We start from the raw sequence: 15,278 nt of genomic DNA on the forward strand, positions 1-15,278 counted from the left end.
CATGAAAGTAATTATTTATTTAAAATTTGTATTAAAAAATTATATTTACATAAGTAGATATATTTTAATTATTTGAAAGCAAATACACAATATTTTAAAGTTATTTATTTATTTGAAATGACTCAATAATTAATATATATCACAAATATAAAAATATATCTTTATTATAACAATGTTAGTCTTAAGATAAAAATGTCTATTTTAAATGCATATGTATTATTTAATTAAAATAATTTATTTTAAAATAAAAATATTATAAATTTTGCATTATAAAAATATAAAATATAAAGTCTTTGTTTAAAATTTTAAATGTAAGTATTATATCTTTCTTTATAATTATAAAAAGGACAAATAAAAACAAAATATATAATTATTATAAAACTTAAAATATTTAAAGTTAAATAAAAGATTTAAAATGCATATGTATTATGTATATAAATTCAAAGTTAACATTTTTCATTTTGTAATATAAAAATAAGAACAATATTTTAAAATAAAAATGTTCTTTATTTTAAATATTAAATACAAAGATTATTTCTTTACTTAAAATATAAAAATTACAAATAAAAACAAAATATATATTTATCAAAATATATATTTTATATATTATATATATTTTTTTTAAATATGCATGATTTATTTTAAATTAATATTCTTTCTTTATGAAATTTGTTAAACATCCTGTTGTTTAATTATCTTAAAAAAATCTTAGAAAGGTATTTATTTATTTGAAATTACATAATTCGTATTTAATATTACACAAATAAAAATATATATTTAAAAATATATATATTGTTTTAAAATAAAAATCTATTTATTTAAAGTGCATATGTATTGCTTATTTATTTTAATTCTTTACCTTACTTATTAAAAGCAGGCCAATCAGTGCAAGCGCTTCCTCTATGAAAAAAGTGATGCATTTAAATGCAAACAATGCTTTTGAATGTTATTATTAACATGATAACACTTTCTCTCAAACTTAAAATGTGTCATAACTCAATATAGTCCAATTCACATTTCAACTGACTACCATTCTTGACTACGAACACCTTAAAATACACTTAATGTATCCATTTAATGAGATGATACACCAGTTTGTGTTTATTTTCAGAATGATGCACGATGAAGTGAGCGACACCGAAAACATCCGTAAGAATCTGGCGATTGAGCGAATGATCGTGGAGGGCTGTGATATTCTGCTGGACACCAGTCAGACGTTTGTACGGCAGGGTGAGACACACAGTCAATCTGTGTGTGTGTATATATATATATATATATATATATATATATATTTATATATATATATATATAATTTTTTTTTTTTTTTTTTTTTTTAGGGCTGTAGCTATCGATTATTTTAGTATTCAAGTATTCTACTGATAATTCCATCGATGTGATGAGATCCAATGTGTCTTGTGAGACCAGTCGGATCTCGCGAGATCTCGTGACGATATCCTCGCAAAACATTTTGCAGTGTTTACATTAGACCTGCACGATTAATCCTTAAAATATCGAGATCTTGATTCGAACACCCATGCAGTCTTTTTTCTGAATGACAGCGATTTAGCTATGTGTATTAGGACTGTTTCACATCGCAAGTGTCAGTGGAGCGTGAGAACCATGTTTTGTCGCTGCCCATGTTAATGAATCAGAGGGTCGGGGTAAATGTGAACGCAGAAAAAACAACACAAACAGTCTTTTTAAACACATTATAATCATTATTTCTGTGTTACAGACAATTAAATAATAGAAGTACTGGGATAAAAGTTTATAGTTTGGGTATAATTACATTGTCTACAGTAGCGATCAAAGCGAAAGTGTCTTAACACTTGTATGTATAGTAACGCTTATCCTCTTCTGCCAGGAGGTGCCGACACCCGCACGTTTAAAAAAAAAAAACACAGTATGAATCATTGAATCATTCATTCAGGAGATTTCAATAGTCAAACAAGCCTTAATGAAGTGAGACACTGACTCCTTCATTGATTTTGTTTTGTTTTGTTTCGGTTTTTTTTGTTTAAATGAATATATGTTTTTAAAAGACTTAAGCAATGAACATCTTGTCAGAACCACTAGTAAAATATTATTTTGTTTTTCTAATCTTTTTTCTCCTGAATCGTGAGAGAATCATGTTCTCCAATTTATTAAAAACAACTGGAATTTTCAATTTATCCAGAATCGTGAAGCTCTTGTTTAAATGTTGTTTATTACTACATATAATTCATTAAAATGGAAGTTTAATTTCATAAAGTATAAAATGCACCTACATTTTTTTGCATTTTGTCTTTTTCAGTTGAATAAAAGACTATATTCCCTAGATATTTCATCATTGAGGATTTCTTAAGAATTCTTAAAAATCTTGTCTTGTCTCGTTCTCGTGAACTCAGTCTCATGTCTCGTATCGTCTCGTGGGATAAGTGTCTCATTACACCTATATATATATATTATATACATATATATATGTATGTGTGTGTGTGTAATATATATATATATATATACTACCGTTCAAAAGTTTGGGGTCAGTAAGACTTGTAATAGTCTTTAAAGAAGTCTCTTATGCTCATCAAGGCTGCATTTATTTGATTAAAAATATAGAAAAAAAACAGTAATATTGCAAAATGTTTTTACAATATAAAATAATGTTTTTTATTTTAACATACTTTAAAATAGAATTTATCATTATAATTTTTATCAGCTGTTACTCCAGTCTTAAGTGTCACATGATCCTTCAGAAATCATTCTAATATGCGGATTTATTATTAGAATGATCAATGTTGGATAATATCAACAGTTGTGCTGCCAAATATTTTTTGGAACCTGTGATTTTTTTTTTTTTTTTTTTTTTTTTTTTTTTTTTTTCAGGATTCTTTCATGAATAACAAGTTTAAAAAGTACAGTGTTTATTCAAAATATAAATATTTTATAACAATGTAAATGATTCATTATTAACTTTTAATGAACTTTTAATTATTAACTTAATACATCCTTGGTGAATAAAAGTATTAATTTCTTAAAAAAAAAAAAAAAAGAAAAAAGAAACAATAAAAATGTACTGACCCCAAACTTTTGTACGGTAGTGTATATATATATAAAATGAATAAAATACAAAAATCTATTTCACAGTACTTTAGAAAAAGGTAAACATTACAACCTAAAATGAATGCATAAATCAAGAAATTGAGGCATTTAGATGTAGGCCTATTTACCCACTATTTAATTCAGCTCAGAGGGACATGAATGCATTTAACTGGTAGTTACAAATACATAAATATTTTATTTTAAACAAAACACTGAATACTGATATTTACACATATTTTTCAAATAAAGATACTTTAAATGTGAAATCAAGTCACTGTTAAGTAAGTGAGTCGTTGCGATTGAACTGAATCATTTAACGGGTGATTCATTTAAGAACTAAACACCGTCGTGTTGCTCAAAGACACAAAACAGTGCTGTGGCTGTGTTTGGAATGGTTATTTGTTGGCGAAATAGAGCAAAAATAGGCAATATGCTGTTTAAAATGTAAGTCTCTTAATATTAACTTCTTGTTTATTGATGAACTGTTGCCTAAAATCAGTATCACATTTGTAATCATGCTGAGGCACTCTTCATTTGATACTGACTTAACTTTCTGTGTGTCACAGAGAGGGAATGGAGTAAACGAAATGGACTAAACGAAGCCTCGAGGCAAATTATGATTTTTTTTGTATTCAAGTTACACGAGGAATCATTTCAACCCTAATATCTATATATAAAACAAAAGTTGTCCAGCTTAACTGAAGTCAGTGAGTAGTTTTGCATGAATATCAGTGTGTTATTATTTCAGCTCCACCCAAACACTGATCTCAGTGAGCTGTGCTCCACACTGACAGCAAGGTGTGAAATGTGCTCTAATGAGATCTAATGTGCCATTTTAATGCATCTTGTCTCATAGGAAAGCGTCTCTGGATGAGACAGCGCTGCCCTCTCTGCCTGAAACGCTGTCTTTAGTGTTCTTCCTGTGGGTAATGAGCTGATGTGTGTGTGTTTGCTGTAGGCTCTCTGATTCAGCTGCCCTCCGTGGAGAAGGGTAAACTGAGTAAGGTACGTCTGGGTTCGCTGTCGCTCAGGAAAGAGGCCGAACGCCAGTGTTTCCTGTTTACCAAGCACTTCCTCATCTGCACGCGCACCTCCGGCGGCAAACTGCACCTGCTCAAAGTGAGTCGAGTCCCTGTGAACATCACAACAGCTCAGCAATTCAAAGTGATACTTTGAGATTCTTAAAGGAATAGTTCACCCAAGATGTTTTCATCATTTTCTCAGCCCTGTGTTTTTATTTTTTATACATGAAGAATTTCATCAATAAATATTTAAAAAATAATAATGTCAGAATGATTTGGGTAACACTTTACAATAAGGTTCCATTAGTTAAGTAACTTTTAATTAGTTTAATTGACTTGAATGAACAATACATTTAGTACAGTATTTGTTAATGTTAGTTAATAAAAATATGGTCGTTCATTGTTAGTTCATGTTAACTAATGCTAACAAGCACAACTTGTGATTTTAATAATGTATTAGTAAATGTTGAAATTAACAAAAATTTTAGTTAATGTTTAGCTAAAGTAGTTAACGGATGTTAACTAATCTACTTTATGGTAACATGTTACCATTATTTGTATTGTACCATGTATTTATTTAAAATAAATATGTATTATTTATTATTATTTTATTAATTATTTATTATTTTAAATGTTACATTTAAATGTTAATTAATTATTGAAAATATAAAAATATAAAAATAAATGTATATAATATTTATTTATAATACAAATATTTAAAATATTAAATAAAAATATTTCTTTATTTAAATTATAAAAAGGAAAAATGTAAATGTATTATTAATGTATTTTTTATTTATTTTAAGATAAAAATAGTATTAATTTTGTATTTTTATTTAAAATAAAGTTTACAATTAAAATGTTATTTATTTTTAAATAATAAATATGAATATTGTTTAAATTATAAAAAGGGAAAATATAAATGTATTATAAAAATAAGAATAATATTTTATTTTTTAATGAATTATTTATTATTTTAAATATTACATTTAAATGTTATTTAGTTATTAAAATGAGAAAATATTATTTTAAAACAGAACAGTATTATTAATTAATATATTAATTTTTTATTTTAAAAATAAGAATTAATAAGAACTGTTTATAATTAAAATGTTATTAATTATAAATATTTATTTCAATTATTAAAAGGAAAAATATAGATATTATAAAAATAAGAATAATATTTTATTTATTTATTTATAACAAAAATGTTTAAAATAAAAATATAAAAAAAGTAAAAATATTTATTTTAAATATTAAATATAAACTAAATTTAAATTAAATTATAAAATTATAAAAAAAGAAAAAATAATGTCTTGTAAAAACAATATATATTTGTTCTAAAAACTACAATATTTAGTTTTAATTTTTAAAAATATGCATGATTTATATGTATTCAGAAAAAATGTTTAAACTAAGAAAATATTTATTTGAAATATTAAATATAAATTAAACTTAAATTAAATTAAATTAAAATTATAAAAAAAGAACTGTAAAAGCAATATATATTTATTATAAAAACTAAAATATTTTATTTTAATTTTTTTTTTTTAAATGTGCATGATTTATTTAAAATTAATATTTTCTTTATTCAAATGTATTTTTAATCACCCTTATGTTGTTCCTACCCCATATATTTTCTTATTAACAGTATTAGTCACTGGTCACCTTCATTAAAAAGACAAGTTCGGACATCTGTGAACTGTTACTTCACCGTTTCATGCAAAAGCATAAAATAACCAAGTATCTTTTTTCAAAACCACAGCAAGGAGGCACGTTGTCCCTGATAGAGTGTGCGCTCATCGAGGAGCTGGACGCCAATGATGAAGACTGTAAGTGTGACGTCGGATCCAACCGTCGTATACACTCTTGATATGATCCCTATTAATCATAGTAACAAGCAAAATATCCAAAATTAACCTTATATAAAAAATAATGTCCACATTTATTGTTTTGCTTTCCTCAGATAATGCTGCTGGTCAGGGATTCAATCATCTGGAGTTTAAAATAGTGGTAGAACCTGCTGACGGCCCGTCGTTTTCGGTCGTTCTGCTCGCTCCGTCTCGGCAAGAGAAAGCAGCCTGGACCAGCGACATGAGCCAGGTACAGTCTACACCATACATGCAACATTTATTCACAGTATATGCATTCGTAAAACAAACTACAGACAGCTCATATGAAACAAAAATGCATGCACAAGAATCAAATCATTTATTCAAGCTCAGAAATGCAGAGATTCAGTCAAAACCAGAAGAGCGAAAGTTCATGTTTCGTATCTAGACAGCAACATGCATGAAATGCACAAGAGTGAGAAGTTTCCATTATATTTGCATTGACAGAAATAGTTACTCTGACTTTACGGTAAGGTTTTTGCATATTATTTTTAGTAAGAACTGTCTATTATACACTTTGCCCTAGGGATGAACTGGCATGCAAATATTGGTTACTGGTAGCTGTTTTGGTCTTTTTGTTTATTTATTTATTTTTAATTTGACATGCTTCAGATGAACTGTTTAATTTCATCTTATGAAAACAATTTGAGTAGGAAAAATAAGGCCTAATATTGTATAGATCCAATCAGACAAATGTGCATCCCTAGTTTGTTCATTTTGACTGCTATTAGAGTTGCTAGAATGTGAGAGTGACGTCAATGCATTCTGGTTTTCTTTTCTCCATTTTTATGCCATTTAGTGCATTGACAACATTCGCTGCAATGGTTTGATGACCAGCGTGTTTGAAGACAACTCCAAAGTCTCCGTGCCTCACATGATCAAGTAAAATAAAGTCACTTCAGTGTTATTTCATTATTATTTACATTCATTTAAAGTATATTAATATTTTTAATTAGCTTTTATTTTTGTTCTATTGTAATTTTTATTAGTGTTTAATTTTTTAATACTTCTGTTTGCCTTTTTATTTTTTCATTTTTTTAATTTTACATTTTCTTTATTTTATTTAAATTCACATTTCCCAATTTTGAATATATAGAACAAAATACATATATTTGTTATAAAAACATAAATATTTTGTTTATTTTACAATAATAATGTACTTTTTTATGTATTTTTTATGATAAAGTATTTAATGTATTTAACATAAATATGCTTCATTTTAAATTATTTATTTAAATTAATAAACACACACATACACAATAAACATTTTCATTAGTTAAAATAATTTTTTTTATATTTTAATTATTTAAAGGCATTTTTAATACTTCTGTTTACCTTTTAATTTATTTTTATTTCATTTTTAGTAACTCTAGTGCTTCAGCTTAATTGATTTAATTTCTAATTTTCTTTATTTTTATTTAAATTCACACTTCCTCATTATGCAAATACAAATACATATATTTGTTATACATATATACATATATTTGTTATAAAAGCATAAATATTTTGTTTATTTTACAATAATAATGTAATTTTTACAATAATGATGTATTTAATGTATTTAACATAAATATGGTTCATTCTAAATTAATATTTATGTAAATATATGAACACACACACACGATACACATATTTAGTTAAAATTTATTTTTTTATATTTGAATTATTTAAAGGCATTTCTTTATTTTTATTTAAATTCACATTTTCTCATTATGCAAATACAAATACATATATTTGTTATAAAAATATAAATATTTTGTTTATTTTACAATAATTGTGTATTTTTTACAATAATTATGTATTTAATGTATTTAACATAAATATGCTTTATTTTAAATTTTTATTTAAATATATAAGCAAACACACACACAATTAGTTAAAATGTAATATTTTTAATTTTTTTTTAACTTTTTTTGTAAATACAGTAAATACTTATTTATTTTAAATTCATATATATAAATATATAATATTTATTTATTTTTGTCAAAACAAATATTTATTATAAAAATATAAATATTTCATTTATTTTAAAATTAACTAAATTTATTTAAAATACACTTTAATTTTTTTTTTAGTTGCCAAGATGTCATTTCTAATTTTCATTTACCTTTAAGATTTTTATCTAATATTTAGATTTAGTTTAATTTCAGAATAACTCCAATTAACAACAACAACAAATAATAGTTAATAGTTTATAGTTTTAATAGTTTTAGTTTTAATCTTAGTTTACAGTAGCAACATTTAATTAGTCCAGATTATTTTGCCTAAATAGTTAATGGTTATAATTTGCTCATTCATATCTGTAGGTCTGATGCCCGACTACACAAAGATGATGTGGACATCTGCTTTAGTAAGACGCTGAACTCCTGCAAGGTGCCACAGATCCGTTACGCCAGCGTGGAGAGACTTCTGGAACGGCTGACTGACCTGCGCTTCCTGTCCATCGACTTCCTCAACACCTTCCTGCACACCTACCGAATCTTCACCACCGCTGCTGTTGTGATGGACAAACTGGCCGACATCTACAAGAAACCCTTCACGTCTATACCTGTCAGGTTAGAGTATCTGAATCTGAATAGTTCTGAATAGTTTTTGGGATTTTTTTTCTCTAATGCAATCGAAATGCAAAAATGATTTATTTGATCATTGTTTTATTTCGAAATGTTTTGTCTGACTGCCAAACATTCAAAACATGTTCTTCATCCTTGTCTGAATGCCAGTCATCATTGTGATGATTGTGCTACTCTTAATCTGAAGCTCATACTCATAGTATGTTAACTGCCACTTAAAGGCTTGGGATCACTGCGATATTAAAAATTGATACTTTTACTCAGAAACTTTACTGATCAGTATAGTACACGAAAACATAATTTCTTACAGTAAGCTAGAAGATGCATACAAATGTTAGGGTTTGGATCCATCTGTGTCTTTAGAAAACAGACCACAGAACTCACTCTGTTCCATCGATACTCTGCTTCCCACACTCCTCCTGTTCCTCCCTCACTGTCACTCGCAGGGTTCAGTATCATTCGTCCGACCGTTTGTCCATCACCTCCATCTGTCCAGACTACAGCCTGAAGATCACAAGGCTTGCGCTGGACCAGTCCAAGTAACTCATCACTCGTCTCTCCTTTTTGTTTTACATGTTTGTGGACTTTATTTTCTCTCATGCCCATTTCACATTATCAGTTAATAAGGTTTGTTGTCATAATTTATTTTCATTTCATGATCATTTTTTATCCTCTTTCTGATCCTTAGAGTTATACAGGTTGTTTTGGATACTGTACCTTTAAGACATGTATGTAAATGACCTCTGTTATAATAGATAAAAAGACAGATGGACAGATAGACAGACAGAAGGATAGCTAGATGGATGGATGGATGGACGGACAGATAGACAGATAACAGAAGGACAGACAGATAGATGGAAGGATGGATGGACAGACAGACAGAAAGATAGATAGATGGACAGATGGACAGATAGATAGATGGACAGACAGACAGACAGACATGGAAGGATGGATGGATGGACGGACAGAAAGAAAGATAGATGGACAGACAGACAGATAGATGGAAGGACGGATGGACAGACAGACAGAAAGATAGATAGATGGACAGATGGACAGATAGATAGATGGACAGACAGACAGACAGACAGAAGGATAGTTAGATGGACGGACAGAAAGATAGACGGACGGACAGACAGATAGATGGAAGGACGGATGGACAGACAGACAGAAAGATAGATAGATGGACAGACAGACAGATAGATAGATGGACAGACAGATAGACAGACAGAAGGATAGTTAGATGGATGGACAGAAAGATAGACAGACAGACAAATAGATGGAAGGACGGACGGATGGAGAGACAGACAGACGAACAGACAGACAGAGAGAAGGATAGATGGACGGACAGATAGATGGAAGGACGGATGGACAGACAGAAAGAAAGATAGATGGACAGACGGACAGATAGATAGATGGACAGACAGATAGACAGAAGGATAGTTAGATGGACGGACAGAAAGATAGATGGACAGACAGATAGATGGAAGGACAGACGGATGGACGGACAGACGGACAGACAGAGAGAAGGATAGATGGATGGACGGATGGACAGACAGAAGGATAGATAGACAGATGGATGAATAAATACAGACAGACAGAAGGATGGACGGATGGATGGATGGATGGATGGACAGACAGACAGATAGAAAGACGGAAGGATAGATGAAAGGACGGACAGACTGATGGACAGACAGACGGACAGAAGGATAGTAGGACGGATTGATAAATAGATAGATGGATGGATGGATGGATGGATGGATGGATAGATAGATTAGACGGACGGATGAATAAATACACAGACAGGCAGAAGGATAAATAGACGGACGGACAGACAGACAGAAGGATAGATGGAAGGATGGACAGACAGACGGACAGAAGAATTGATAGACAGATTGATAAATACAGACAGAAGGATGGATAGACTGACGGACAGATAGATAGATATAGATAGATAGATAGATAGATAGATAGATAGATAGATATAGATAGATAGGCAGACAGATGAATAAATAGACAGAAGGATAGATGGATGGACAGATGGACAGACAGACAGAAGGATAGATAGATGGTGGACGGATGGATAATTAGACAGACAGAAGGATAGATGGATGGACGGATGGATGGATAGGTAGATAGATAGATAGATAGATAGATAGATCTGATTGTGCATGGCATTTATTCACTTGTTTTCATCTTATGTTGATGGCTCAGGTCCCTCGAGCTTTTTTTTGCCACCAACCAAGGCCCTTGGAGTGGAGAGCACCTGAACAACAAATCCCCCCGGCTGTCTCGCAAGTTCTCCTCCCCTCCACCCGTCACCATCCCCTCGCGCACGTCTTCCCCCATCCACTCTCGGAAGCTGTCGCTCAGCTCTCCTGTGGGCTGTAAGAGTGGGGCTCTGGACTTGTCAACAGCCACTTCCTCTGCGGCCAGCAGCCCGACGTCTCCCTACAACCCCGTCATCACCTCCCCTCCACCCACCTGCACCAAGGCCCCTCTGGACCTCAGCCGCGGCCCTAGCTCCCCAGAGCTCAGTCCCTCTACCCCAGAGGAGGGCGGGGAGCTCCCACGTATAGACGCCTTCTGTGGGAAGCTGCGTCGGAGTATTCGACGAGGTGAGTTTGGCTGCAGATTAGATATATAGATAGCTAGATTAAAATTAATGTCTATCTTCTATACTACCAGTCAAGTTTTTGAACAGTAAGATTTGTAATGTTTTTTTTGAAGATGTTTCTTCTGCTCACCAATCTTACATTTATTTGATCAAAACAACAAAAGCAGTACTATTGTGAAAAAGTTTTACTATTTAAAATAACTATATATAACTATATATTTTAAAATGTCATTTATTCCTGTGATCAAAGCTAAAATTTCAGCATCATTACTCCAGTCTTCAGTGTCACATGATCCTTTAGAAATCATTATTATATGCTGATTTGTTTTATTATCAATATTTAAAACAGTTGAGTAAATTGTTTCAGGATTCTTTGATGAATAGAAAGATCCAGAGATCAGCATTTATCTGAGAAATTTGAGATAAACGCTGATTAATACTTTTATTTAGCAAGGATACTTTTAAATTGATCAGAAGTGATGATAAATACGTTTATAATGTTACAAAAGATTTCTATTTCAGATAAATGCTGTTCTTCTGAACTCTCTGTTCATCAAAGAAACCTGAAAAAATTATTCTCAGCTGTTTTCAACATAATAATAAATGTTTTTTGAGCAGCACATCAGAATAGGATCATGTGACTGGAGTAATGATGCTTTATGTAATGTAAATTCAGCTTTGAAATCACAGGCAAAATATACATTTTAAAATATATTAAAATAGAAAACTTTTATTTTAAATAGTAAAACTATTTCAAAATTTGACTCTCTTTGCTGTACTTTCAATCAAATAAATGCAGGCTTAGTGAGCAGAAGAGACTTCTTTAAAAACATTAAAAATCTTACTGTTCACAAACTTTTGACTGGTAATAATAATAATAATATTCCCACATCACCCAGAACACATGACTGATGTTGTACTGTCCTGACAGCTGTACTGGAGTCAGTATCATTGGATAAATTCATTCCTGAGACGCCCACGTCTAGTGATTCTGGAGACATGTCTCCATGCCGTTCACCGTCCACCCCACGTCACCTCCGCTACCGAACACCTGCAGGTACCACCTCCGTTCTTTCTTTCTTCGTTCTTATTTTTGTCCGTTCTTCGTTCCATGAATGATGTGTAAATAATGTGACAATGTTTTGTGAACATTTGAATAAACATTCCATAAATGTTACTAAAAGAACGTTTGGTCAACTTTCAGAGAACACTCTACTGGAATGTTCTGAGAACATTCCCTGTTAGCTGGATTAAACTCATATTTCAAAACGAGTAAATGATATTTTCCATGATGTGGTGACTTGCTCTTTGAGTTTACTCATTAAACTGCGCTTTTCTCTCGTTGTGTCCTCATAGGTCAGTCTCCCGATAGCTCCCGCTGTGCCGTGTCCCCCGCGTCCGCCTTCGCCATCGCCACCGCCGCAGCTGGACACAGCAGCCCGCAAGGTTAGACGACACTGATGGGGTCGGACAGCTGCCCTCGCCACTGAAACAGATCTCCCAACGGGTCTTTGTTGAGTCGTGACACAGCTCTGAGGAGGCTTTTACGTCCTCATCTAACAGAATTCTCCTATTGTTCCTCATGCAGGGTTTACCAACCCAGAGAAATCATACGATAAGGAGTTCCTCATCCGCAGGGCCGCCACCAACAGGGTGCTCAACGTCCTGCGCCACTGGGTTTCCAAACACTCGCAGGTTTGTTGACTTGCATCATTTCCAGCCCGCCATTTCAAAAAAAGTCAAAATTACGAGATGTAAACTCCCAATTCTGAGAAAAAAAAAGTCAGAATTATGAGTTTAAATTAAGTTTACATCATGCAATTTTGATATAAACTCACAATTGCAAGAAAAAAAATTGCGATAATCGTATTTTTTTTTATTCCATGATGGAAACAAGCTTCCATACAAAATAGGTTATCCATGATAATATGATTTATTAGCTGATTTGCATTTAGCACTGACCCCATTAGGACAGACCTGCGGCCCACCAGTTTCAAACAGATGCTGTGACGTGTCTCACACCTCTTGAACGTAGCTTTTGTCAGACCTGCTTTGCGCTTCAGTCCTTCATCGTGTGCAGTAGTGACTGCTCTGAAATGTCAGCGGACCCCTGAGGGCCCCGTGCTGTTAACTCATGTCAGGAACAGAGCAGCATATCACTTTGCACTACAGCTACACACATCCAGTCAAATCTGTTCTATCTTTTAGTGAGTTGTGCATTTAAAGGAAACTGGTGGTTTATTTAGTTAAGTATGTGTCATAGTTCTGGCTCTTGTGGTTTTAATACAGCAGTCATTTAGCGGAAGCTTCTTTCTAGTGATTGACCAATATGAATATTTCATGAGTTAACACTGAATGTTGCTTCAATTTGGCTTCAGTGTGGCTTCAATAACTGTTTTCAGCATTGATAATAATCAGAAATGTTTCTTGAGCAGCAAATCAGCATATTAGAATGATTTCTGAAGGATCATGTGACACTGAAGACTAGAGTAATGATGCTGAAAATTCAGCTTGGCATTACAGGAATAAATTTAATTTTAAAAAACAATGAAATAGACAATGGTTATTTGAAACTGATATAATATTTCACAATATTACTGTTTTTACTGCATTTTTATCAGCTAAATGCAGCTTTGGTGAGCAGAAGATAATTCTTTTAAAAAATTGTACCAACTCCAAACCTTTTGAACAGCAGTTAATTTAAATTAATTGAACTTGTGCATGCACACAAACACTATTTTTGAGTCAAATTTGTAAAAATCCATGCATCTAAAAAGAGTGACCAATATTCATGTCCTTTATTCAGCCGTAGTGATTGGGTTGGTCATGTTTACTTGGAGTGCATTAATTATAGTAACATCCTCCCTGAAGCATTATGTTTGTCTTTGCAGGACTTTGAGATGAACGCAGAGCTGACAACAGCAGTGATGGCTCTGCTAGAGGAGGTGCTGCGAGATCCAGATCTTCTGCCGCAGGAGAGGAAGGCCGCAGCTAATATATTTAGGTGACTCCCACTCCATACGAGAGCATATTATCTTTTAGTCAGACTGCATCTGTGTGCTTCAGTTGCATGAGTGATAAATGTTTACAAATCTAAGAATTTGAAAGGTGGCACAGATCACCAATAAAGTTTTATCATCTACTCACTCTTGTGTTAGACGAAGCACCTACACTAGCATTCAATAAGATCAATTTATTTGATCAAATACAGTAAAAACAGTAATATTTTGCAATAATATTTCAATTAACTGTTTTCTATTTGAATATATTGTAAAATGTAATTTATTCCTGTGATCAAAGCTGAATTTCCATCATCATTACTCACATGATCTTTATAAATCATTATAATATGCTGATTTTATTTATTATTGTTAAAATCATTTACTATTTTTGTGGAAACCATGATAATTTTTTCAGAATTATGTATTAAGTAGAAAGTTCAAGAGAACAGCATTTTTTTCTGAAATGGAATGTTTTGTAATATAAATTACATCATACATTTGAAGTCAAAAGTTTACATCTTGCAGAATCTGCAAAAATGTTAATTATTTTACCAAAATAAGAAGGATCATACAAAATGCATGTTATTTTTTTTTATTTAGTACTGACCTGAATGTGATATTTCACATAAAAGACGTTTACATATTTGCTGAAATTGATAAACATGACCCTGTTCAAAAGTTTACTTTTTTTTTTTTTTTTTAGTGATAGTCCCTTGTTTGTCCTGAACAGTTAAACTGCCTGCTGTTCTTCAGGTCCCACAAATTCTTTGTGTTTTTTTTTTTTCAGCATTTTTGTGTATTTGAACCCTTTCCAACAATGACTGTATGATTTTAAGATCCATTTTTCACACTGAGGGACTCACATGCAACTATTACAGAAGGTTCAAACACTCACTGATGCTTCAGAAGGATAAAGAGTGCATTAAAGTGCTCCTATTACGCAATTTTAAAAAACAGGTTTACATGTATGCAAGGTCAAAAACACTTTAGTTTTTTTCAAAAATAGATTTAATTTTACCTTATTTCTAAATGATTTTGTATGATCCCTCTTATTTTGGTTAAAAAATTAACATTTTGCAGATTCCGCAAGATGTATGTAA

The 15,278-nt window shown here is 31.3% G+C and overlaps 1 protein-coding gene across 2 annotated transcripts in view; it reads left to right on the plus strand.

The window, feature by feature from the left end:
• The window catches only part of rasgrf2a (Ras protein-specific guanine nucleotide-releasing factor 2a), a 39,354-nt gene that overhangs the window by 17,617 nt on the left and 6,459 nt on the right, over window positions 1-15,278 (plus strand). The window contains exons 9-20 of one of the 2 annotated variants that reach the window (XM_051121016.1): window positions 1,112-1,230; window positions 4,037-4,197; window positions 5,866-5,932; window positions 6,067-6,203; window positions 6,792-6,874; window positions 8,299-8,547; window positions 9,009-9,101; window positions 10,774-11,177; window positions 12,108-12,233; window positions 12,533-12,622; window positions 12,765-12,871; window positions 14,068-14,180. In XM_051121016.1, coding sequence (XP_050976973.1) covers window positions 1,112-1,230; window positions 4,037-4,197; window positions 5,866-5,932; window positions 6,067-6,203; window positions 6,792-6,874; window positions 8,299-8,547; window positions 9,009-9,101; window positions 10,774-11,177; window positions 12,108-12,233; window positions 12,533-12,622; window positions 12,765-12,871; window positions 14,068-14,180 — 1,749 coding nt within the window. The remainder of the gene's footprint in view (window positions 1-1,111; window positions 1,231-4,036; window positions 4,198-5,865; window positions 5,933-6,066; window positions 6,204-6,791; window positions 6,875-8,298; window positions 8,548-9,008; window positions 9,102-10,773; window positions 11,178-12,107; window positions 12,234-12,532; window positions 12,623-12,764; window positions 12,872-14,067; window positions 14,181-15,278) is intronic. The other variant, XM_051121017.1, reaches the window with a different exon arrangement.

The sequence above is a fragment of the Labeo rohita genome, chromosome 10, assembly GCF_022985175.1.
Source record: "Labeo rohita strain BAU-BD-2019 chromosome 10, IGBB_LRoh.1.0, whole genome shotgun sequence".
Taxonomy (NCBI): domain Eukaryota; kingdom Metazoa; phylum Chordata; class Actinopteri; order Cypriniformes; family Cyprinidae; genus Labeo; species Labeo rohita.